Genomic DNA, 27,264 nt, shown 5'->3' on the forward strand with positions numbered 1-27,264 from the left:
ACCACCGTACTTTGAAAAAAGAGAACTTGAAAATTTCTATATTTCACAGGTTCACAGATGAAGAGGAATTTTGCCCCAGGATGGACTATGCCTAAAGTCTCACTCATATTTGATTTAGGTAATTCAGAAGATGAAATTTTGGATGTGGAGTAAATTTAAGATTTTTAGGATAATGTGATGGAGTGACTGTGTTTTACATGTGGCAAAGATAAGAATTTTGGGCCAAAGAGTGGAATGTTATAGATTGAATTGTGTCCTTCAAAAAAAAAAAAAAAAAATGTGTTGTAAATCCTACCCCCTATGCCTGTGGTTATAATCTTATTTGGGAATGGGTTGTCTTTGTTATGGTAATGAGGCAGGATTAGTGTCTGGTGTATCTTTAGTCAATCTCTTTAGAGATCTATAAAAGAGATGAAACAAGCAAATGAATTAGCTGAGATGGGGAAGAGAGATGTCAAGCACATAAAGAAAGCTCAGCAGCAGAGCTTGGAAGAGAGAAGAACCTTCCTCCAGAACTGGCAGAGAGAAAGCCTTTCCACAGAGCCAGCCCCCTGTTCAGACTGCTAGCCACCTAAACTGTGAGAAATATATTTCTGTTTGTTAGAGCCATCCATTTGTGGTATATCTGTTATAGTAGCACTAGATAACTAAGACAGGAAGGGGGAAGCTGGACCTGCAAGGGGACCAACCAGCAGGGGAACTGCCAAAACCTCAAAGCCCAAGTGCGGTTTAAGCTTTTCCTTATCATCATCATCATCATCATCATTGTCATCATCATCATCATCATCATTTCTTTGGAGATTAAGTATTACGGCCTACTTTATACAGTTTGTAAAATGTCATCATAAAAATGTTATGCTCCAAGGTGTTAGCAGAGCTTTGAATGTGCATTTGTTTCAGCTCCGGAAGAGAAAAAGTGAAGTCCTAGCCAGATAACGGAATCATTACCCAAAGCTACAGATGTGATGGGTTAATCGATCTCAAATACTTTTAACTAATGCTAATGAAGAAAGGTAGATGGATGATAGGGGGAAGGAAGAAAGGGGCAGGGGCTTATTAAGGATATGTTGTTGTTGTTGTTGTTATGTGCCTTGACTCGGACCCCACTCATAGTTACCCCAGGCGTATCACTACGGATGTAGACTGTCCAACCTTCCTTCCGAGGAGTGGCTGGTGGGTTTGAACCGCCAGCCCTCTGGTTAGCAGTCAAATGCCTTAGGCACTATGATACCATGATAAAGTGAATGCCTTAAAGGCCAGTTGAATTATTCCATAACAATAATTTTCTTTTGACAGGAAATCATCCTGTATTTAAAAAAAAAAAAAAAAAAGCTGGATGTTGTTTAAAAGCGAGTTAATCCGAGCTCCCTCTTGCCTTCTGCACGTAACAGTGCAAGATACAGCAAAAGAAGGAGGCGCGGCCACATATTTCATCTGAACTTCCTCTGTGGTCCTTTTTACATTGAAGCCTTTCACTGCTCCAGGGCTGTGTTTGGAAAAGTTGAAAAACTTTTCCCCTGGTGGAGAAAAAGAAACCCTCATCAGACTCAATCCAACAAATAAATAAATTATTCCCTGGGCCCAACATCTCCATCTGCTTTCATACCAAACATTCATAGAAGCATCTTTCCTCAATTCCGTGGCTGGAATTTTACTCTCCCCTTGCGTTGCCTAGTGTCCGAACCACTGATTTCGAAAGTCAGCTTGGCTTTGGAGCCACTGTGGTAGGCTTTTGTAAGAATCGAAGCGCCTTAAGGTCCTGCGGTAGTAGATTCTTCCAGGAGCAAAATGTGTAAAATAAACAGTTGCTGAAAAGCATGAAGAATTAACGAAGTGAAAATCTCCGGTTATTTGTTTAGCAATTGACACACAAGTGACCTCCTTATATACTTAGTTCTTTAAGGACGTTCGGAGCTAGGATGAATGAATCTTGAGGGCGCTTGACTCAGACAGCGTGTAAATCTCTTTAGTCTTTCTGGAAGTGGAGGTAAATTACCACAAACCCGGCAGTGAGTGGGGAGAAGAAGGTAAAATCATGAATTCGGAGCTCTTCTCCCAGTCCTTTGGAAAGAGTCGCCTTTACAGCCGGAGACCCCGGAGGTTACAGCGGGAGAACCCGGCGGCGCTAGGACCTGGCTGACGCCTGGCTGCAGTCGCTTTCGGGAGGGCGGATGAGAGAGCAGAGAAGGGGGAGGGAGGTGGGAAAGGAGGGGTGTTGAGGGGGGCGGGAGGGAGTCATTTATGCAGAGCAGGCGCTGCTGCCATTGCCACTCACACTCCCCGCGCGCTGCTCGGACGGAGGGAGCGCGAGGGAGCAAACAAGCGCGCGCTCGGAACCGGGGCGAGCAGAGGGGACGCCCGGCCGCTGTCTGCACCACCCCCGCCGTCCGTCTCAGCAGCTCTCCGGAGCCTGGGGAGGAGCGAGGGCGAATCGCTGAGTCCTAGAGCCCAGCCGGGCAAGACCCATCTGCGGGAGGACGGCCGCTCCACTCAGCCGCCTCCTGCACTCGAGCCGAGAAGCGCACACCGACCGCCTCGCTGGCCGGGGAACTGGGAGCACAGGTCTCTGCAGCCCCAGGGATGGTCTAGGGGCCAGTGTGAGGCTTGCTGCTGTGATCCTAGCCGGGGCTCACTGCCTCCTGCGGATCGCCCAAGGCTTTGAACCGCAGCGGCCCGGGGCTGCGCGCCGCGCCGGCCCAGGCCAGAGAAGTTAGTTGTGCGCGCCGCTTAGTGCGCGGAGCGAGTACAGAGGGAACCAGCGAGGGAGGCAGCGAGGCGCCGGGACCATGGGTTGGGGGAGCCGCTGCTGCTGCTGCCCGGGACGGCTGGACCTGCTGTGCATGCTGGCGTTGCTCGGGGGCTGCCTGCTCCCTGTGTGCCGGACGCGCGTCTACACCAACCACTGGGCCGTCAAAATCTCCGGCGGCTTTCAGGAGGCCGACCGCATCGCCAGCAAGTACGGATTCATCAACATAGGACAGGTAACGACCGCTGGTCTGGCCTTCAGCCCAAGAAGTAGCTGGGGTGGGGGTGCTTGCGATCCCAAGCTTCTCGCCCCCTCCTTGTCGGCCCCCCTTTCCAGATGTGCTCTTGCAGCTGTTACCGTAACTCGCGGGCGATGCGCGCGCGCTCTGTCTCTATCATACACAAACACCCCCCCCACCCCAAAGTTGCCAAGGTTTGTGTTTTATACGTTTTCTTTTCTCAAGCCACGCGGGACAGGTAGCGTTTCTGGAAAAATCCAGTGTGTCTGCTCTTGTGGGTATTTCTAACTCGACCAGGGACCCTTTGGCCTGGAAAGACTCGGAGCACTAGTAGCCAGGAAAAGTCTCGGCTCGTGGCCGCGAGGAGAGGGGAAAAATAAGCTCACGGGGGTGAGTGTGCATGTCCAGAGAGTCAGCTCCCCTCCCCTGGAATCCGCTACTTGTGAAGGGATGGGTGCATAAGGAGGAGAGGACTGGAGAAGGTTTCTCCTTCCTGCTCCTACCTGAATTTTGCGGGGAAAGAAGTTTCCTATCCTTGGGCGCGAGAACCGCCGGGCACTGGAGGTGCAGGAGCTGGTGTGGAGGAGGAAGGCGGAGAGGGAGGCAGGAGGGGTCGGACCCGGCGTCAAAGCTGACCTGGGCAGAGACCTCCCAGCTTTCTCTTGTGCCCAGTTCTAAATCCGCGTGGGAGTTCCCGGAAGGGGGTCGGAGCAAGAAGTGGGAAACTTCCGAGCCCAGCTGCCCGGGAAACGTCGAGCCCTGGGGTGGGACGAGCAGTGCCAGGAGGCGGCGCCGTAGGGCGAGTTGGACTGGCAGCTGGGCGCGGGATTTTTGTGCGGTGCTACTCGCAGATTCTCCAGAGAGCTGCCTTGTCGGGGAAAAATGTCTGTAAATTGATTTGATGTTATGGGAATACTTGGAAGCGGAACAAATTTGGAGGTACCTCGGGTTCCTAGGCTTCCTCCTTCTCCTCCCCCTGAGATTCCGCACCCCATAACCCAGCGATAAATGAAGTGGAGAGGACTGTGTAAGTGGGTCCCGGAAAGTGCCCCCATTCTTACCCCCCTCCCGCACCTCCCTTCCGGGCTGGCCGGAGCTAGCCTGACTCAGGCGAGACCCCGCTGCGGATGGCAGCGCGGTGATGGCGCGGTGCCCTCGCAGCAGGCGCTCTTCTGGGACTGCCCAAGGTGGGGAGAGCCGCGGGAAGGGCCGGATCCCGCACCCTGCGCGCTTTGCCAGGGTGCTGAGAGAGAAAGGAGCTGGCTGGTGCGGCTGGGGCAAGAGAGCACAGACATTTTCTGATTCTATTACGCTCCACTCCCAGGAACGCAAGCCTTGGAGCATAGATCCCAAAGAAGCGCGGGAACAACACCCCCCCCCCCCTTAAACCCTTACCCTGTAGCCTAGGAGACGCGACCGAGGGAGAAGAGGTAGAGCTGCTGTCCCTGCATCTGCCAAGGTGGTGGAGGAATTGGGGAGGCTTGGGGGGAATGGAATCACGAAGGCGTGCTCCTTGCCCGCAGAGAGGGAGAGCTTGCTCTAGAGGAGCGGGTCTTGTGCAGGAGCAAGACCAGGGCAAGGAGCACGAGTCAGTATTTTCTTTGCTCAAGAAGGAAGGGAAGCCAGACAAATATTATTTTCTGAATGCCTGTCGTCAGCAGAGTGGTTCTCTTTTAATGGCTTGTTAAGAGTCTACTACCTTCTTTTCTTTGGAAGAAGACACTGCAGCTGTTCTACTCTTTCTATCATGAGCTTAAAAAAAGCTGGGTGCTGCATTTGCCCCAGGAATGGAACTGGAAAGGCTGATAGTGGAAATAAGACTGCTACTCTTTCCCAAACACATTTCCCAGGTTCATCTGACATTGAGCATCTGTTAGGAGTCGGGCATGTTCAGAGGAATAAGTTCTTGAGCATACATTTTTTCATAATCCTCAAACCATCCTTGTTTGGTAGGTAATACTTCACATATAGCAACAACCAAGACTTTTGAGAAGCCAAGTGACCCACCTGCAGAGGGTCATCCAGCTAGATGGTAGCAAAGCCATGATTCACACCTAGGCTGGGTCCAGGCCCAGTACCCAGTGGATCCTACAATTTAGGAAATCCTTCCATCCTTTGGCGGAGGAGAGAGGAATAAAGTAAAATCCCCATGTCACTGAATTCTGGGTTAGTGGCTCATTTCCTTTGTAGATCAAAGGAGTATAACCCTATTTTAAGTCTCTGGGGTGGTAAATTTAGCTCACACATGCAATATCATTGCACTGTAAAGGCCAAATGTATTTCTCATTCATTGACTACTCTGACCTTTTAACACTTTAGACATCCTTTTGTTACTCTTTCTTTCCATCAATAAACCTGCTGTAGTTCAGTTGAGGGCAGAAACTCATTTGCAAGTGTTATGGCTCTGAAGCCTCTCTGTTCTTACTCTGTTGGTCTTGGGGTGCCATGTCTTGGGTCACAAATTAGAACTGAAGTGATCTAATATCCTGGTAGTATTTTTGATATCTTCAGAATTCAAGGTGAATTTTCACCACATGAAAGACAGAGCTTTGACTATCTTAGAATATCTACTCAGTGTTTTGTAAAGCACCTTAGTGCTTAAAAGTTGTCAGAGGTAAAATTTCTGGCCTTGAGATTTCTACAGAAATATATAAGCATGCCTCGTCTGTTCATGAGATATAGGAAGTGCAGAATCATGGAAGAAGCTAGCAAATCATGCAAGAACAAGGCAAAAGGACCTGCTTGACTTTCTAGGAAGGAACAATAAGAAGGGTTTCTTTGCCTTTGTTTATACAGATGGCATTATTATGCTTTGGTAGGTTTTCAGAAAATGTTTATGTTTTGTGAATGATTACACTTTGAAATCAAGAATGATACTAATCATAACAGTAAGTGTTGTTGTTGTTATTATGTGCCGGCGAGTCGGCCCCGACTCATAGCGACCCCGACTCATAGCGACCCCGACTCATAGCGACCCCTCCTTGGGTTTCCGAGGCAGTATCACTATGGAAGTAGGATTGCCCAACCTTCCTTTCAAGGAGTGGTTGGTGGGTTTGAACTGCCAGCCTTCTGGTTAGCAGTCAAGTGCTTTTAGCCACTATGCTACCAGAGCTCCAAAAAAAAAGAAACCCAAACTCACTGCGTTGAGTAGGATCTGACTCATGGCGACTGCTCCTTGGGTTTCCGAGGTGGTATCACTATGGAAGTAGCTTGCCTGATCTTCCTTCCAAAGAGTGCTTGTTTAGGTTTGAAACTCCAGCCTTCTGGTTGGCAGGCAAATGCCTTAGGCACTACGCTACCAGAGCTCCTCCCAACAATTAGTAGTAGTTGATGTCAATGTAAGGAGCTCTGGTGGCATAATGCCAAAGGCATTTGACTGCTAACCAGAAGGCTGACAGTTCAAACGCACCAGCCACTCCTTGGAAGGAAGATTGGGCAAGCTACTTCCATAGTGGTGCCGTCTCGGAAACCCAAGGAAGGGTCGCTGTGAGTCGGGACCGACTAGACGGCAATGAGTTTGCTTTTTTTTGTTTTGACGACAAGATACAATACGTTTTGCTTGATATTAGTGTCAGTTGTAGAGTGCCTTCCCTTTCCTTACCTATCGGCCCTGACTATAAGCACTCTTAGCGTCTAGTTTGACCAGCACCTGCTGGTTGGCCAAAGTAGATGTGCATACCTGTCGGCTTGTACTGGGATAGAAGTAGAGGCCTTGAACTCAATATATGTTCTGACGTACATGCTAACATCTGATTGTTAGAGAATAGACGTGACAAAAGGGGACAAACCCACTGCCATCAAGTCCATTCTGACTCGTAGTGACCCCACAGGATACAGTAGAACTGCCCCATAGGGTTTCCAAGGCTGTAAATCTTCATGGAAGCAGTCTGCCTTACCTTTCTCCTGAGGAGTGGCTGATAGGTTTAAACTGCCAACCTTTTGGTAAGGAGCTGAATATTTAACCACTCTGTCACCAGACTGCCTTCAAAAAGGCGTTAAGACCTGACATAATATTAATTGTGAACCTTTGCTTTGGACTATATCTTCTACAGACCAGAGGGGAGGGAGAATGTCTCCTGTGAGTAGTTTGTTTGCAGTGTACATGGCTGTATTTGTCTTTCTGTGAGTTACTAACCTTGATTTTAACTCCAAGGTAGCAAAAATCCCATCTCAAACTCTGTAATTTATCTTAAACGAGTCTCCAGAAAGATAGAGCCAGTTGCAAGTGATATTTGGGGAGTATTTAACCTAGAATCCCATTGCAAGCATTTGGACTTGGAAACTCTGCACATGCCACCTGCACGATCTGTGAAGTCACAGAACTTAAACGTAGCCTCTGTTCCTTCATCTGTAATATGATAAATCTTTAAATAACAGAGTGAGTTAACTATACATTACTCAGCATATAATTAGGTTTACAGTGAAAGGTTAGTTGTATCTGAATCTTAGGGGAAAGGCTGAAACAAGTGAGATTAAAACTTTATTTATATATGGGGAAAGGAAGATCAATTTTTAAACTGGAAGATGCAAAATATAAAGATAAGGAAAATAAACTTTGATGACTGAGTTAGTAGAGTTAAATCAGACAGAGCTTTGTAGACTGGGAAGATGGTTTTCCATTTCAACTCACAATTTAAAATAGTTTTGTGTTGGATTTTGAACTAATTATACCTAATTTCCCACGACAGTGTTCTCCTCCCATGTTGATCTTTGTTGTAGACCATTAAATATTATGAGATAAGCTTGCTGAAGATGGGAGAAAGAAACATATCTGAAGACTAGTTATTTTATAAAGTATCTTACCTTGTTAAATTAAATCAAATTTGAACTTATATTTTGTTTAATTCTGAATGGACTTTGTACTGGAAAACTTAGAAGATGCATTTTCCAAATCAATGGGAAGAGATTCTTCAGCAGGAAGAAACTTGGTATGCCCCAAGGGCCTCTCGTTCTACAGATAAATTTTGACCTGTAAGTAATGAAGGATGCTTGAAATGTTGATAAACAGAAGAGTGGGAGAGGAGGTGGGTTCTGGATGCTTGTGGGTGGTATTTGACATAGGGGTTATGGCTGGTCTGACGGGAGTGGACTGTGCTCCCTTAGTAAATACTTAGTTTGTAAATAGAAAAGTAAATTGATTTAGAAGTCCCATGTTGGATCCCTGTGGGATAATTTGGCTTTGCACAGACCAGCTCTTTAAGCTCAAGAATTTAAGCTCTGATCTCAGCTGACCACACTCAAATGCATATTTCTTAGCACAAGAGGAAAATGGAGGGAGATTAGGGGATTCTTTACTGGAAAAGCTATTTAGAGCACATGCCCTCGTGGTGGTGGGTCTGTTGCTTTAACCTCATAGACCAGGAATGGCTTGTATATGGCTATGCTGAGTTTGAGGGGCTTGTTTGCAAGGAAAAACTGCATTTTTTTGTGGGCCCAAAGGCAGTTGAATTTGCCTTATCATTGTCTTTCATGGGCTTATAGCCAGAGGCCCTAACCTTAAAGGTCAGCCAGAGAAGCAGGGTAGTGTGCTGGGAAAGTTTCCAGCAATGTCTGATTCTTTGGCTGAAGGAGGGAGTCCTGACCCCAGAAATATCCCCTGGGCAGGGAGGAGTATCTGTGTTGTCGATTAAAGTTGTATGAAGCTGTTTAGGTTTTTCCCAAGCCTGAAGTATAATGGCAAGGCTCTGCCTTGGAATTTCATCACTTAGCCCACTCAGGTCGGCTTCCTGGTTGGTGAAATGAATGGGCATGAACATATTTTATATATGTGTATATATAAATATGTATATGTGTATGTGTGTGTGTGTATATACGTACATATATACATACATATATATATACATACACATATATATATACATTCTAATGTGTATGAAGGTCAACAAGCATTTACTTAATATTTTATATAATATGACATATAAATATGTTTTTAATTTATTTAAAGTTACATATACACATCATTTAGAGTGAAATTATCCATACAACATTCTCACAGTTTTATTAGATTACACCTTTACCTCTAAGGGTGCCAAAGTGAAACAATTAATGCCAATAAACTCTTCAGTTGAGGGTAATCCTAGGAGGAAAATGAGACCAAATATGGTTCAAACCCACCAGCCACTCCTCAGAAGGAAGGTTGGGCAATCTACTTCCATAGAGATACTGCCTCGGAAACCCAAGGCTATGAGTCGGATTCAACTGCACAGCAGTGAATTTTTTTTTTTTTTTTTTTTTTAAGCATCAGGAGATTTGAATGAAACTCCTGGGTCTTTACTTTAGTGAACACCAACTTGACCCTTGTTGTTATTTGCCATCCAGTCGGACCCGACTCATAGCAACCCCTCCTTAGGTTTCCGAGGCGGTTTGCCCAACCTTCCTTCCGAAGAGTGGCTGGTGGGTTTGAACCGCCAGCCTTCTGGTTAGCAGTCAAGTGCCTTAGGCACTATGCTACCAGAGTTTAAGTCCTTATTTTACAAATGAAAGACGATAATACCTGCTCCATCCACCTCATAGTCTTGCTGTATTGAGCTCCAAAGTCATGAACGTGAGTATAAAAATAAAGGTACATGAACCTATATAAGATCTATAGGATACCAAAACCAAAAAATCAAACCCCCTGCCATTGAGTTCACTCTGACTCATAGTGACTCCCATTGGGTTTCCAAGGCCATAAATCTTTTTTTTTTTTTAATTTAATTTTTTAATTTTTTAAATTGTGATTTGGGTGTGAATTTACAAAGGAGATTCATTTTAATCTCAACAGTTCATGCACATTTTGTTTCATGCCCGATTACAATCCTAACAATAAAAAGCTCTCCTCCCATCCTCCGCCTATGACTGCCCCTTCCCTGTGCCCTTCTTTTCTGTGGATTCCTGTCTGTCTAGCTTTTTTCCCCTCTATGCAAATGCTGCCCGTCTGATGTCCTATGGTTGATTGGTCTAAGGGGGCATCTCCATAGGGAAGGTAGGTGCATCTCCCTGGGTAGGTGTTCTGCTTGCAGACCTTTCTACTGTTTGGCTGAGAGCTAAATCATAGAAGTGAGTCCAGTTCCAGGCCTGAAGTATAAACTGGGGCCATAGGCTCAGGGGTTCCACCAGTCTTCATCCAACCAGTAATTCAGGTCATTTTTGTGTTTTTAAATATTTTTCCACATCTCCTCTCCCTCTCTATCCAGGATCTCCAAGTTTGTTCTCTTCCGAGTGGTTGGCATTGGTAGCCAGGTGTCATCTAATTCTTCTGGTCTCAGGATCATGAATGGTGAGGTCCACATGGTCCATCATATTCCAAGGCTGTAAATTGTTACAGAAGTAGATTGTCTCATCTTCCTCCTGTGGAGCAGCTAATAGGTTTGAAACATTAACCTTCTGGTTAGCAGTCAAATGTTTTACTCACTATACAACTGGAGCTATTTCATGAGGATACCAAGGACAGGCAGATTTCTCAGAGAAAATAAGGGAATGTTATGGTTAATGGGGATTTCTGTAATTGAGCAAGTTACAGTTCTCCTGATTTTTGTGACTGCCCATGGAGATTGAATGAGGGATGAAATGGGAGTGATGGGAGAACCAAAAAACCTGTTACTGTCTTCCAACTCATAGTCACCCTACAGAATGGAATAGAACTGACCCATAGGGTTTCCAAGGCTGCCATATCTCTCTCTGGTGAAGCACCTGATGCGTTCAAATCCCAGATGTTTCTGTTAGCAGCTGAGCTCTTAACCACTGTCCCACCAGGGCTCCTAAAGGGAGAAGAAAGAGGAAGGAAATTCAGTGCTATGCCTCATTCTTCCATAAGAGGTGAGCTCCATAAGAGGAGCTATGGAGGGCAGTGTGAGGCAGTTGGCTAGAAAATCAACCAGCTAAGATTCCTCACCTTCTGGATGATCAGCTCGGTTTATAGTGTATATACTATATAGGGGTTGCAGGATGTTTTATTGAAAGTATCAAAATGTAGCATTCTTAATTTGACTTGAATGTGAGTAGGTATAGAGTAATGGGAAATAAAATTGAGATATAGATAGGCCCATAAAGAATAGGACTCTTTAGGTACAAGTGTCAAAAACCTGATCATACAACTAATAATCAATCAGGTAAGGAAACAAGGAATTTATTGGTTTCAACCGATCCACTTATAACTGTCCTTATGTGCAATTCTTAAAATAGAAAGCTGAACTTTTTTTTCAACCAAACCTTACTTGATTTAAATTTTCTTCATAGCAAAACCTATTCTGACCTAAACTGACATGAGGTTATTCATAGTCTTTATCTTACTTAATTAGGGCATTAATTTTTTTGTTTCAGAAATATTAATTAGCTTGATTATAGGAATGTTATCCTTAAATCAGATAGAAGTGTATATGGTATACTCCAGTATATACCCCATTTTACTTTGCTCTGATCTGAAGAATTCTGAATTCTGAAATACATATATATCCAAGAATTTCAGAAAAGTGATTGTGAGTTGTCCAGCTGAAAAGCCAGAGCATGTGCTAATGCCAGCATCTCTTCATTTCCCTATATTAGTTTCATTGTGAGACAAGACCTCTCTATATAGCCACAAATCTTTCCACCAAAGTTCAGGTTCATATAATTCTTTGCATATCTCTTTCTAGTCTTGAACTCAATCCCTGAAAAATACTCCTATTGGTCCTGATTGCATCACATGCTTATTCTTGGGCCACTTGGTCTAGGGGGTGGCAGTATTTCACAGGGTCAGCTTAAAGCAAGGGATGGGTAATTCACCAGCTGGGGGAGAGAAGTTACCCAAAAGAAAATGGGATTGGTAACGTATGCTGTCTAGTGATTTCTGATTCATAGTGTACTTATATGAAAGAGTATAGGGTTTCTTAGGCTCTAATACTTAGGTTAGCAGATCACTAGGTCTTTTCTCCTTTGGAGCCCCTGGGTGAGTTTGAACTGCTGACCTTTCCATTAGCAGCCAAATGTGTAATCATTGTACCACCAGGGCTCCTTAGAAAATGGATTGTTGTTGTTGTTATGTGCCGCCAAGTCAGATTGACTCATAGCGACGCCCTCCTTGGGTTTCAGAGGCAGTATCACTACAGAAGTAGGTTGCTCAACCTTCTTTCCGAGGAGTGGCTGGTGGGTTCGAACCGCCAGCCTTCTGGTTAGCAATCAAGTGCCTTAGGAACTGCGCTACCAGAGCTCCTAGAAAATGGGTTACTGTTGTTGTTGTTGTTGTTGTTATTTGCCATCGAGACTGTTACTGTTATCAAAATAAGGGGAAGCAGATACGGGACCAGAGGAAAACTCCAAGTCAAGTCAGATTGTATAAGGTTTTAAATGCATAAGCTAGGAAGTTTCAACATTATCATGTAGGATAAAAAGCTTTATTGAATTTCTTTGAGAAGGAGAGACACAATAACCTATTGATTCAACAAGCCTGAGAGTCTATCATGTAACACACACAGATCATAAAATAGTCTCTGCTCTCAAGGAGCTAGGAAATTTTTAATAACTTTTGTGGTTAAGTGCTTGGCTACTAATTGGAAGTTGGGCAATTCAAACTCACCACCTACTCCTTGGGAGAAAAATGTGGCAGTCTGCTTCTGTAAAAATTTATAGCCTTGGGAACCCTATGGGGCAGTTCTACTCTGTTTTGTAGGATTGCTGGGCTGGGAGTCAAAATCAACTCAATAGCAGTGGGTTTGGTTGGTTTTATATTATTCATTAAAATAAAAGTGGAGGTGTAGGTAGTGTGATGGTTAAGATTATGTGTAGTGTAACAGTGTGTTGCAGTGCAGTCATAAGAGGGGAGTCTTTTAGAGCCATGTGCATAATGAACAGGAGGAGGAAGAAAGGCTGTTGCATTAGTAAACATTACTGGTAATGAAAATAAGCATTGTGAGAATAAAAAGAGAATAGATTTGGAAGGTTTTGTAGCCATAGTTTGGTAACTAAATGCAAGTGGACCATAAGGAGGAAGGAGAAGTTGCCTTGCTACAGGGACCATGGCAAATTCATTTGTAGAATTAAGAAGAATTTGGGGAACAAAAGCATAAGTTAGCTTCATAGTTTTGTTGGTAGATAGAAGAACATACCAGATAGAAACATTCAGTAGATGGAAGAGAATATAGGACTGGAAAGAAGCAAAGGTTGGCACCTATCCTCTGTAAGCAAAACTGTGGAACTATACGGGATTGCTACTAAATAAAGCATGAAGAGAAATGAGGACTGAGAATAGAATCCAAAGAATTGTCCCCACTTAGGAAGAAAGGAAGTAGATAAAAGAGACAGGAGGGCAAGAAAATAGAGAGTCAGAGAAAGGTGCCCCTATGGAGGGTGCGGAAGAGTAAGAAGGACTATAGAAAGAAGCCTGGAGAATGAGAACTGGAAAATGGTTTTAGGCTCTGGTAATGAGGTCACCAGTGCTCTTAGAGCTAAGGCTTGATCAAATAGGGTAGTGGAAGTTAGGTTGGTGGGCAGTAGAGGAAGTGAGTACAAAAGTTTGGCCACAAAAGACAATAATGATGAAATTGGGGGTTGAGGAGTTTTAGGGTCAAAGGGAGACCTGGTAAGGGTTATTGTTATTAGTTGCCATGAAGTCAGTTCCAACTCATGGCAACTCCATGGTTACAGAGTAGAACTGCTCCACAGGGGCTTCTTGGCTGAAATCTCAACAAAAGCAGATTGCCAGGTCTTTTGCAGTGCCACTGGGTGAGTTTGAATCATCAACCTTTAGGTTGGCATTTGAGTGCAAACCACTTGCACCCCTCAGACTTTCCTGGTATGGGAAATCTGGATACATGTATTTGTTGACAAAAGGGAAGGAGCTCATGGAAAGGGACAGTGTGATGGTTAACCAAAATGAGTGGAAGGACTGAGGGCCTCTCCTGATTGCTCCTCCTCTCCCTCTGCAAATCAGAGCTAGTTATTCTTTCTGTTTCTGCACTACTTTATTCCTTTTTGTTGTTGTTGTTGTGGTTAGGTGCCATGATGCCAGTTCTGACTCATAGCAACCCCATGTACAACAGAGCAAAGCCTCACAATCCCTGCTATACCTGAGCCCATCGTTGCAGCCATTGTGTCAATCCATCTCGTTGAGGGCCTTCCCCTTTTTTGTTGACCTTCCACCCTACCAAGCATGATATCCTTCTCCAGGGAATGGTCCCTTTTCACAACATGACCAAAGTAGGTCAGACAATGTCTGGCCATTCTCACATCCAAGGAGCATTCTGGCTGTACTTCTTCCAGGACAGATTTGTTAGTTCTTTTAGCAGTCCATGGTACTTTCAGTATTCTTCCCCAATACCACAGCTCAAAAGCATCAACTCTTCTTCAGTCTTCCTTATTCATTGTCCAGCTCTCAAATGCTTATGAGGTGATTGAAAATACCATGGCTTGAGTTAGGTGCACCTTAGTCTTCACAGAGACATCTTTGCTCTTCAACAATTTAAAGAGGTCTTTTGCAGTAGATTTGCCCAGTGCAATACATTGTCTGATTTTTTGACTGCTGCTTCCTTTGGTGTTGATTACGGAACCCAGTACTATGGAATCTTGGACAACTTCAATCTTTTTTCCATTTATCGTGATGCTGGATAAATGGTCCAGTTGTGAGGATTTTCGTTTTCTTTATGTTGAAATGTAATCCATACTGCAGACTGTAGTCTTGAATCTTCATCAGTAAGTGCTTCAAGTCCTTTTTAGCAACACGAATTACATTATTAAATTAGGAAACCACAGGAATATTTAGAGAAAACAATAGAAATCTTTTGAAAGGCTGCTCTGAACATTTGGCATGTTTCCTTGCTTTCTTTTTTCTTTGCATATCTGTTTCTGTCTACCTACCCTAGTTACCTTCTCTTTCTTGTCAACATACTGGGGTGGTTAATCATAGGTCTTGAACCAAAAGAGTTTGAGTTCTAACTCTGCTACTTTTATTTATGTATTTATTTATTTGCGCTTTAGGTGTAAGTTTACAGAGCAGAGTTTGTTACATTGAGTATTACGTGTACATTTGGTTTCACTCCTCATTTACCATTCCCAACCCTAACCCAGTCTCATCCCCTCCCTGCCCAGTAACCCTCCCCCTCCCCCCACACCCCATGCCCCTCATAGTTATGCATTCCTGTATGTCCTGCATTTCCTCATGCAAATGTTGCTCCTCTGGTACCCCGTGGTAGATTCCTCCAAGGGATGCACTTCCATAGAGTATGTGGGTGCACCACCCTGGGTTGAATGGTCTGCATGTACATCTTATTTACTACTGGGCTGAGAGCCAGCCCCTGGGAGTGAGTTTTATTCCAGGCCCAGAATGTATCCCAGGGCCATAAAATTGGGGGTGTCACTAGACTTCATCTGACCAGTAATTCTGATCATTGTTGAGTTTTTGTATTTCGTTCCATGTTTTTCCTACCACTCTTTCCAGGACCTCCAGATTTGATCCTTTGCCGAGTGGTTGGCATTGGTGGCCAGGCACCATCTAGTTCTTCTGGTCTCAAGGGCCATCGTGTCCTAGGGCTGATTTCTTCCAAATACCCTCTTTTTTTTTGGACTCTTTTTCGCTTCCGACAATAAGAGACCATTAGCTGCATCTTAGATGGCTGTTTGAAAGCTTTTAAGACCCCAGTTGCTACTCACCAATGTAGGATGAGGAACATGACTTTTATGTATTTTGTTGTGCCAAGTGAGTCTGGTGTCCCCCAGTACTATGATCCTGAGATGATAGATCCGTTGGATCTCTCTCCCACAGTATCTGGGTATCTGTGAGGGATTACTCTGTGTCTGTCTTCTGTTGTTTCTGTATGGATTGCAGGTGTTTTGTATCACTGGTATCTGTGCAAGATTAGCCTCTGCTGAATCTATCTTTGGTCTTGAGTATACTCCTGTTCACTGACCCCCATCTGATCCTCTCAGATGTTTATGTGTTTATCTGTAGCATGGTGTTTGGTGTTAATGGTAATGCAGTATTGTGGACACACTGGTTGATATTAGCATCTGTCCTCTATCTCTTATGTGCACAATTCAATGTCCTCCCTTTTCCTAATGTTATCATGGTGGTCACAGACTCTTTCCATACATCCCTCCCCTTACCACATCAGCGTGTGGGCCCCAACTGGCCCAAAATTAATCCCCCCCTCTTCCCTCCCCACCCTGTAATCCCCTTCCCAAGCAAACTCTTCTTTGTCTTTTAGCAGGGAATCCTAGACACACTTCTTAAGCATTCTGTACCTTAGTTTCCTCATCTGTGAAAATGATATAATAATAGTCTTTGCCTTATATAATTGTGAGGAGTAGTTAATACATGCAAAGTAGTTAGAGTATTACCTAAAAAAAAAACAAAAAACCACCAAACTCACTGCCGTCAAGTCAGTTCTCTATAGATTGCCCAGCCTTCCTTCCGAGGAGTAGCTGGTGGGTTTGAACTGCCAACCTTCTTGTTAGCAGTCCAATGCCTTAGGCACTATGCCACTAGAGCTCCCAAGTAGTACCTGGCACATACTAAATACCCAATAAATGTTAGTTAACTATTTTTTTAAGGTCCCTGGGTGGTGCAAATGGTTTGCACTTGACTATACTAACCTAAGGGTTGATGGCTTGAACCCATCTAGACTGCTGTGGAAAGAAAGCCTGGTGATCTGCCTCTATAAAGATCACAGCTAAGAAAACACTATAGAGCAGTTCTGCTCTGTAACAAATGGTGATCACCATGAATCAGAATTGACTTGACGGCAGAGGGTTTGGTCTTTGGTCCTTCATCCTGTATATTGTTTGCTGTTTCTTCTTGTGCTAAGCTATGATCAGTTTGTATATACTGTTGCCACTTAACATTATATTGTGAACTTTTTTATCCAAAGTTAGGAAATCATTTTTTAAAAATTTTAATGGTTGCATAATTGAAGGAACCATGCTATATACTTATGTGACCATAGTAATTTCCCAGGGGCAGTTGGATTAACTGATTTAACTGCTAAATCAGTTCACTCCCTTTAGTCATTTTTCATATTCCCTTTCATTCTCAAATGTTTCCGAGTTTGAGATAGGAATAACATGGTCACTCTGATTGTATGTGTATTTGTGTGTGTGTGTGTGTGTGTGTGTACGAATAACACATATGAGTCATTCATGTGTGTATCCTCAGCATCCAACACAGTGCCAGGGTGGTAAAGGAGAAACTCAGTGGGCATTTGGGACGGAAGGCATAAATGGCTTAAGAGGAATATGTTTGGAAAGAAGAGAACATTGGTCCTCTGAGACTAAAGAAGAATGAATGGTGAGTGGAGATTCATAAGAGATTAATTTGGGCAAATAAGAGCCCGTGTTAAGAATGGTCTTGATCTCTTTAGTCATTTTAGAGGAGAAGGGCACCTACAAAAAGAGGGGGAACTAGATGAAATGGGAGTTAGGTGGTCCAGTGTTTTGGAATAATATTTTAAGGAAATTCTGAAAAGAATCAATGATCAAAGACTATAAAAAGAATTACTATTTGGCAAGGAGGTAATTTGCTGCCTGTGCATTGCTCAATAAGCAGTAGTTAAATGAATGGGTGAATTAATGAATCCATCTGTATCACTTTGTGCTTTTTTCCCCTAATACTCAGGAGTCTGAAATTATAAAGGGACAACATAGAGAGTTAGAATTCACCTGGAAGAGAAGGGGAAAAGAGAGACTGTGGGACTCTAGGAGAGAATGATGCTTGAACACAAAGATTATCACCTTTGAAATGACTGATCCCAGTGTTCTAGCTGTGAGGAAGTTAGGGCCAAAATAAGACTAGTGCACTAAAGGAAAAGGGTGGGATATAGGGCTATTGTTCAAAATGAAAAGGGAGGGCACCTTTGATGAGTTGTAATAAAAGTGGAACGATGAGAACCATCGCAGCAGGTATTTTTGGTAAGCTATGAGTTGGAGCTGTTTTGTATGATGATAAGGCCCCAGGTGTGGACGTGCTGGTGGGCTGACCATGTAGACCATGTAGAGAACAGATGAAGGCCAGTGGATTGGGAAGAGTCAAGAAATGGAGGCCAGGACAGTGTAAGGATTATTAGCTTGGGTAAGATGGAGATTCCAGGAGAATTGTGCTGGTATAATCACTGGTTAGATAAACACGAAGTTTTCCCCATGCTTCAGCTCTCCATGGATAAATTTAGGTATTATCTCTATTTTACACATCTGTGTGCTGTTATTTGCGCTGCAGGCCCTGTTTCAACTTAAGGGATAAATACAGACACACGAGTGATTGCTTCCAAGTCCCAAATGTGCCTTTCCATATCTGATGTAAAAACTGAAGATTGGATTGGGCACTACACATAGAGGGAAGAGTGTAAACACAGAATGTGAAACCAGAAATATATTTAAGGTTGATTTTTAATTCTATGTCACATTTTAGATTTATATCTGCCTTAGATTGTAACATAGCCTACCCCCTGACTCTGTATTATAGTAAATAATCATAACTTGCATTTAATAATTTGTCATGTACTTTGTCCTTTTCATATCTAACACAACAAAGCTATATTCTGAAGATGTCTTTATGTATTCTTTGTCTAAACTTTACTGCCTTATAGGAATGTAACCTCAACTCACTGCCGTTGAGTCGGATTTGACTCATAGTGACCCCTTCCTTGGGTTTCCAAGGCGGTATCACTATGGAAGTAGACTGCCCAACCTTCCTTCCGAGGAGTGGCTGGTAGGTTTGAACCACCAGCCTTCTGGTTAGCAGTCAAATGCCTTAGGCACTATGCCACCAGAGCTCATAGGAATATAGGTATTTTAAAATACATGTTTTTTTTAGATTTGTAGATTGCTCTCTTTAATATATAACATTTTTTTCAGATTGTTCTACATAGTATTAGATTAATCTTGTTTACATTTTATGTTAATCTGATTGTTAATTTAGGGTTAGTATCACAAAAGAAACATTAAATTTGTATATTAATCTTCTACACATTATCTAAGAGGTTAATTCTATTCTGGGAAAATTGCATTTTGGATACCATGCCAACATTGGAACTAGTTAAGATTTATTGAAAGCAATTCTTTCCCTGATGCCTTTCCCAGTCTGACAAAACTGTTATATATATATATGTATGTATATGTATGTGTGTGTGTGTGTATATATATATATATATATATATGTATATATGTATGTATATATATATATATATGTGTATGTATGTATATATTTGTAGTAAGCACTTAAGGTCTGATATTTTTGTAATCAGTACTTAAAGTCTGGTATGTCTCTATACTGAGAAGGTCTTACAGCTGTAAAAATATACGCGTTCTCTCTATATTGATGTTCCCAGGCTTGTTTTCTCTAGTTGAAATTTCTCAACCAAAATAAAATGGGACAGTGCTCAGCTGGTTTGAATACAGTGCAGGGAGAGGAGGCATTCCCAAGGCCTAAAATCATATAAGAAAATACCCATAACTGTATGCTTAGAAGGCGCTCTGGTGGTGTAGTGCCTAAGGCATTTGACTGCTAACCAGAGGGCTGGCGGTTCAAACCCACAAGCCACTCCTCAGAAGGAAGGTTGGGCAATCTACTTCCATAGTGATAAATTCAAAAAAACCAAGCTCACTGCCATCGAGTCGGATCCGACTCCTAGCAACCCCTCTTTGGGTTTCTGAGGCAGTATCACTACAGAAGTAGATGGCCCAACCCTCCTTCTGAGGAGTGGCTGGTGGGTTTGAACTGCCAGCCTTCTGGTTAGCAGTCAAATGCCTTAGACATTGTGCCACCAGAGCTCAATAAATTCAAGAAAATGAAAGCATATGTCCACACACAAAAAAATTGTACACAAATGTTCATAGCAGCATTATTCATAATAGCTAAAATGTAGAAACATCCCAAATGTTAATTAACTGATAAAAAGATAAACAAATGTGGCATATCCATACAATGGAGTATTATTCAGCAATAAAAAGAAATGAGCTACTGATATTTTGCTACAACTTGGATAAACTTTGAAAACATATTAGGTGAAAGAAGCTAGCCACAAAGGATCTTATATTGTATAATTCTGTTTTATGAACCATCCCAAATAGGCAATCTACAGAGACAGAAAGTAAATTAGTGGTTACCTAGGGCTGCACGGGGCTGGTGCGAAATGTGGAATGACTGCTAATGAGTCTTCAGGGTTTCTTTTGGGGGTGATGAAATGTTCTAAAATTGATTACTGTGAATTTTGCTCAACTCTGTAAACATGATTAAAACAATTGAATTGTGTGCTTTAAATCAGTGAATTGTGTGATATGTGGATTTTGTCTCAATAGAGCTGTTAAAAATAATTAGAGTGCTTATTTTTTTATCATTCATTCAAACAGACACAAAACTGCTGCACTGACCTTAAATAAGATATCTGCTTATTTTAAATAAGGTGTGGGGTGTATGTTATAGTGGGAGGAAACAAGCCATAAGCCAGTAATGAAATGATTAAAACACTTTCAGATTATGATAAGTGGTGTTGGAAAACAAACCATGGTAATAGAATAAAAAGTGGCCAAGGGTGGGAGAACTCCTTTAGATAGGCTGGATGGGAGGGTTATTGAGGGGTAAACACTTGAGCAGAGACTTGATTGTTAAGAAGATGGAGGTCTGAGCATGGTGTGAGTTCTAGGCAGAGCAAACTGCCAGTGCAAAGGCCCCAGAGAAACAGAAGGGAGGCCAGATAAATGGAGACTAGTTAACAAGGAAGATGTGGTCAAGCTTGAAGTTGAAGAGGATGATCTTAAAGCTTATAGTGATGCCATTTCCTTGTTCACAAACTACTGTTTGTTGTTATGTGCCATCAAGTCAGATAGTAGCTCTCATTTGCCTTCTGCATTGAAACAGTCTTCCTCTGGGCTTTTAGAGATGCACCTAAACAACAACAACCAAACCAAACCAGTTGCTATTAACTGCAAGTCATGCCGAGCCCATGCATGTGAGTAGGTCTGTGCTCCAGAGGACTTCCAATGGCTGATGTGTTGGAAGTAGATCACAAAGCCGCCTGAGATGCCTCTGGGTGCTGAAATACTGTTCCTATCATCTTTCCTACTCCATCCTTAATATGGCCACACTGGATTTCCCATTGTTCCCCAGATAACATTCAGTGCTTTGCTGTTTCTGTGCCGGTCTTTCCACCTGGAATATTCACCTGGCTGGTGGCTCTTCTTGAAATCCTGTCTCTTCTTGAAGGCACATCCCAAATATTTATTTACCTATCCCTCTCTCTAGATATTTTTCATTTCTTTAACTCCCATAGTAGTTTGCCCAAATTTTTCTTAAGGAATTCAGTATAGTTATATTTTTATTTTCTTTTTTACCCCTATTATGTGGACTTTACTATTACTGTATAGCATATAGCATGGTAGAAATAATCAGTAAATATTGGTTGAATTTTGAAGTACTTTATAAACATGCAATGTCTATAAAATGCAAGGTAAAACTAAACATGGGAGAAAAATTACAGAAAATGCTACTGCCTGGTCAGTAAGGAAGGTTTACAGTGCGCAGAATATTCCATAAAGGAGTACGTTAAAAAAGCAGCAATCTAGGACAAATGAGTCATTTGTGTGTGGTTTCTAAAGTCCAGGGCTTCTTGGAAATTAGCCTAACCCTTATCTTTAAGTGTTTCAGACCTTGGCACCATCAGCAGAGTCCTTCCTTCTGATTTTGACTTCCATGAGAATTCTTAGCGTGAGAGTCAGGGTACATAGTGTGATGGCGTCCACTCAGAGAGCCAAGTCCCAGATTGTCCTAGGACAGGCATTGCTTCTCTGCAGATCCCAGGGAACCCTGAGGGACCTAGCTGGCTGAGATAGTCTCCCTGGGGTGGCCTTGGAAGACATGCGTCTGTTGGAGCAGTGAGACAAAGATCAGAGAGTCCTCCAAAGAAGAAACAGCTCAGTAGTTAGAAAGTCTCAGATCAGAAGCAAATTTTACTATACGTGGAAGCAGTGGGAATAGCAAAATTAAGTAGTTCTTGAAGGGTCCTAAAGTGCTTATGCAGCAGTAGAATCTTGTGATGGTCAAAGACTCATGGTAAGGCCCACCTGGACTGGCCATTTTCAAAGGCCAGAACACTGAAGTTAATCTGAATGAGAGGCATTACAGACGTAAATTAAACCCTGCAGTCTAGGTCCTAAGGAGTGGCTTCAGAAATACCTTGGTGTTAGGAAACTTAAAACTAAGGATAATTTCCATTGGGAATGGCTTTTCTTTTTTTTTTGTGTTTTTTTTTGGATTTTCTTTTTTTTTTTTTTTCATTTTATTTTGATTTGGGTGAAGATTTACAGAGTAAATTCACTTTTCATACAGCAGTTCACATATACTTTGTCTCATGTCGTTGACCAAAATTTACAATATAACAGCTCCCCTCCCACTTCCTCCCCATAGTTACCTCTTCCCAGTGTCCATCCCTCCATACTCTTCTGCGCCCTGAGCTGTCTCCCTGTGCATAAGCAGCCCTTCCTTCTCCCATGATTGTTCTCTCCAGGGTGTGTGTCTACTTGAGGTAAATGTTTAACTCACTTGCCTGTACTTTGTTTGGCTGGAAACCACAGGTGTGGGTTCAATTCCAGACCTGAAGGGCAGCTAGGGGCCATAGTCTCAGTGGTTTCACCAGGCTCTATTGGACCAGCAAACCTGGTCCCCATCTTCTTTTTTTTTTTTTTTTTTGCCTCCAAATGATTTTGAGTTTTGTTCCAAATTGTTCTCCCTCTTTATGCAGGATCTCGTACATCCCTTCCAAGTGGATGACATTGGTAGCCGGGCACCATCTAGTTCTTCTGGTCTCATAGTTGTATAGGTTGCAGATCAGATGGTGTACCAGTCATTAGGACTGATTGTTTCCATTCATTTGGTTTTCTTCTTGAAGAGGAGACACCCATTGTTGCATCTAGATGGCAGCTTGCTAGCTTTTAAGATCCCAGTCGCTACTCGCCAAAGTAGGAGGTGGAACAATGTTTTGTATAGTATGTTATGCCAATTGAGCTTGATGTCCCCTGTGACTATGGTCTCAAGCCCGCAGGATCAACTACTCAGTCACTCTGGGTAGTTGGCTGTGACCAAGCAATGACCATAACCTTGCCCCTTGTCAACTCTACTATACACCTGGGAATTCTGATCACTCACATAAACTTATAGGACAATTGTCTGCCAACCCTATATATGATCTTGGATACACTCCCCATTTAGACATACCTAATTGTTTAGCCTGTCCACCTATCTATCCGTCCATATACCCCTGTTTGCCTTCACTGACAACTCATTACTGTATATGCAAAAGGGTTCATATTTGTTGTCTGTACTGCCCATGTACCTCTCTATGTCTTTCTCATCCTCAATGCTGCCATATTGGTCACTCCCATTTGGTACATTGCCCTTCTCTTCACCCAAATCAATATTTATCACTATCTATCTAACAGCGTTCCCTCCCCTCCCCTCCCACCCTTGGTAACCAACAAAGAAAATTTCCTCCAATAGATAAACCTTTCCTTAAGTTTTACAATAACGGACGTATACAATATTTGTCCTTTTGTGACTGACTTATTTCACTCAGCATGATGTCCTCCAAGTTCATCCACGTTATGCGGTGTTTTGCAGATTCTACATTATTCTTTAGCATTGCATAGTATTCCATTGTGTGTATGTACCATAGTTTGGTTATCCATTCCTCAGTTGATGGACATCTAGGTTGTTTCCATGTTTTGGCTACTGTAAATAGTGCTGCGATGAACATCGGCGTGCATATATCTGTTCTTGTCATGGCTCTCACTTCTCTAGGGTATATACCTAGTAAAGGGATGGCTGGGTCAAATGGTATTTCTAATTCCAACTTTTGAAGGAATCGCCATACTGCTTTCCACAATGATTGTACCATTTTACAGTCCCACCAGCAGTGTATGAGAGTCCCTATCTCTCCACAACCTCGCCAGCATTTGTTATTTTCTGTCTTGTTGAACTTTGATACTAGTGCTGGAGCAAGATGGTATCTCATTGTTGTTTTGATTTGCATCTCTCTAATAGCTAATGATCGTGAGCATTTCTTCATGTGTTTGTTGGCCGCTTGAATATCCTCCTTGGTGAAGTGTCTATTCATGTCTTCTGGGGAATGGCTTTTCTTAATTACAGGAGGAATAATCTCTTACTTGGGTGACATGGACAGAAGCCAGTCTTTTAATCAAGATAATCTCACTTGTATCAAATCCAAGCCTCAAATGAACAGTCTTTCAGGCTCAGATAGATAGAGGGAAAAGCGAGTTGTATTTTCTGGGTCAGCTGAAAGGAAGATGGGAAAGCTGAGTGTTCTCATAGTGTACATGGCTCTATACTAGAACTATGCCTTCCTTTCAATGCTGATGGGTTTACTAAGACCTTTGCACCTTCTTACTTGGACTATTGCACCTACCCCGAACCTGCCATCTTCCCCTTCAAAGCCTGCCACATAAGACAGATTAATTCTTTTTCAAAACCCACTCCTCTGTACAAAAAGCTTACACTTCTTCTTCTTTTTAATGCTCTAAACATCATTCACCCTGAACATCTTGATATTCTTTGCACGTGAACTATCATGCTCTAATTGTGTATCTCTGCTCATGTCATTCCCACTGTCTCGCTGGGCCAAGTCAAGCCAGTTGCCTTTGAGTCAGTTCTGACTCATGGCAAACCCATGGCTCCAAAGCGTTTTCAGTGGATGATTTTTTTTAGAAATAGCAGGAGTTTTCTTCTGACGTGCCTCTTAGTTGACTCTATCCACCATCCTTTTGATTAGCAACTGAACATTTAGTCACCCAGGGACTCCTCTCACTGCACACCCTCATTTCCTGATCTCACTCATTCTACAAAGCCCTTATCACTTCCACAACAGAAACTGTTGTAGTGAAAATCTCATTTGCTTAAAACTCTCATTTGAAACTTGTCTGCTGCTTTTTTATTGGTATTTGACTTTTTCATCTTGTGCTCACTTATACCTTTGTTAGATGGTAATCTCTGCAAAGATAGGATTTCTATCTGGTTCATCTTAGTATCCTGAACATGGTACCTGGAAGCCTTCTGTGCAATTGAAATACCCTCAAACATTTTCTGAAATGGATACATGGTTGTGAGCAAACAGAGGCAGGGAACAGACAGAGATGCAGCTGTACTATTCACTGAATATTTCTGGTTCTCCTCCTATATGTGCAGTAAGATTACATTTCCCTATTTTTGGTGCTAGATGTGGCCATGTGGCTTCCTTTGGCCAATGAAAAGTGAACAGAAGTGTCCTGTGTCCCTTCTTAATAGCCAGTGCCTGATTTGCTGTAATCTGCATCTGCCCTGATGACTGGGTGGTTGATTCTCCATTTTTCTGGTTCCTGAAGGATACAATGGATAGCCAACCTACAATGGACATGTGACATGAGCTATACATAAACTGTTATCCTTTTAAGCTACTGGGAGAAGGAGCCCTTGGGGTGCAGTGGTTAAAGTTCTGGGTTGCTAACCAAAAGGTGAGCAGTTTAAGCCCACCAGCTGCTCTGTGAAAGAAAGATGTGGCAGTTTGCTTCCATAAAGATTATAGCCTTGGACAGCCTTAGAAACCCTGTGGGGGCAGTTCTACTCTGTCTTGTAGGGTTCCTATGAGTTGTAATTTACTCAGTGGCAATGAGTTTAGGTTTTTTTTGTAACCATAATAGAAAATTTGCTATCCTGACCAATGCAAAAGTACAATGTCAATAGCTTTATCCTTTCATCTTTACGCACAGTAGAGACTAAGGTATGTAATAAACCAAAAAACCAAACTCACTTCAGTCGAGTCAGATCTGACTCATAGAGACCCCTCCCTGGGTTTCCAATGTGGTGTCACTACAGAAGTAGATTGCCAAACCTTCCTTCTGAGGAGTGGCTAGTGGGTTTGAACCACCAGCCTTCTGGTTAATTAATGGGAGGACCTCAATGATCTCTAATATATATATTTTGCTTATTTATCATACAGTCTGGTTATGATGTTTCAGGAAGAAAAATGAAGGCAGATATTAACACACACCCCCCAAAACCCACTGCCATCAAGTCAGTTCTGACTCATAGCGACACCCATTGGGTTTCCAAGGCAGTAATCTTTACAGAAGTAGATTGCCCCATCTTCCACCTGTGAATGGCTGGTGGGTTTGAACTGCCAACCTTCTGGTGAGCAGTCAGATGCCTGAGGCACTGCAACACCAAATGCCATTCTATTTCTAGGAGATTTGATTTTTCTAAAAGAAACCCTGAATATCCTAGAGCTTAATTGCTTCTGAGTTGCTTCTCTGTCCTCGCAATACGTACTTGCTTTCCACGTCTCTGGATAAGACTTGTCCCATGAAATCAGATAACACATTTAATGATTGGTAAACAGCTTTATAAAATTGTTTTTTTTTTTTTTTTCTGGGAACATAGAAACTTAATACATTGCAGGGTTGTCTTTTATTTTTCCCCACTGAGTGAAAATAACATGTTAATGCTGTATTTAAAAAACAGTATGTTTAATAGAGAACTTACTTTCTACTTGCCTATAGCACTTGCTTTTGCCTTCTCAGAGGGCCACGTTGTGCTTTCAGAATTATTACACCCACTGCTGCAGAGTCCACTTAAATTTGCCACCCCACGCCAATGGACATTATGTCTTAGTTATTAGAGAACTGGCTTCACAAACGTGGGTATCTGTGCACTCATTTATGTGATGCAGACACAGTGGGAGACATCTGAGATTTAAAATGTTATAGCTTGAATTTCCAATGGTTGAAATGAATCCAAAGCAGCAGATTTTTCTTCTTTGGCAAGACGAAACTGAAGCAACATGCAGTGATTTGGTTTGTCGATTTGCGATCTGTTAAAAATCAGAGTAACTTACAACGAGGAGCCTAAGTGCTGCATAATGTGAAAAATATCTAATGGTCATATGATTGTGCAGACTTAGATAAGTTAAGTACCAAGAAATGAATTATTTTGAACAAACTTGAAATACTGCATGTGAACATGTGGATCATTATTATTATTATTACTAAAATGTTCTATTACCAAAGTAGTCAAAATCTTGTTTTGTTCAAGGCCTCTGAAAGGGCAGAGATTACAACAAATTTAGGAGGTCCTACCACCAGCCACTCCTCAGAAGAAAGATTGGACAATCTACTTCCGTAGTGATATTGCCTTGGAAACCCAAGGAGGGGTCACTGTGAGTTGGATCCAACTCCATGGCAGTGATTTTATTTAAGTTACTCTTTCCTTCTAATCTCTCAACTACACAGGCCATCCCTGGCATTTATTCATTTCTTTCACTTGTAAGTTTTCCTTCCCCACAATTCTGTCCTTCAATAT

The 27,264-nt window shown here is 42.6% G+C and overlaps 1 protein-coding gene across 1 annotated transcript in view; it reads left to right on the forward strand.

Moving 5' to 3' along the window:
- Nucleotides 1-2,786: 2,786 nt before the first annotated feature.
- PCSK5 (proprotein convertase subtilisin/kexin type 5) overlaps nt 2,787-27,264 on the forward strand; it is a 600,269-nt gene continuing 575,791 nt past the window's right edge. The window contains exon 1 of the mRNA XM_042780610.1: nt 2,787-2,981. Within this exon, the coding sequence (XP_042636544.1) occupies nt 2,787-2,981 (195 nt within the window). The remainder of the gene's footprint in view (nt 2,982-27,264) is intronic.

Source organism: Orycteropus afer, unplaced genomic scaffold, assembly GCF_000298275.1.
Source record: "Orycteropus afer afer isolate SDZICR_OR568_19922 unplaced genomic scaffold, OryAfe1.0 scaffold00005, whole genome shotgun sequence".
In the NCBI taxonomy this organism is placed as follows: Eukaryota; Metazoa; Chordata; class Mammalia; order Tubulidentata; family Orycteropodidae; genus Orycteropus; species Orycteropus afer.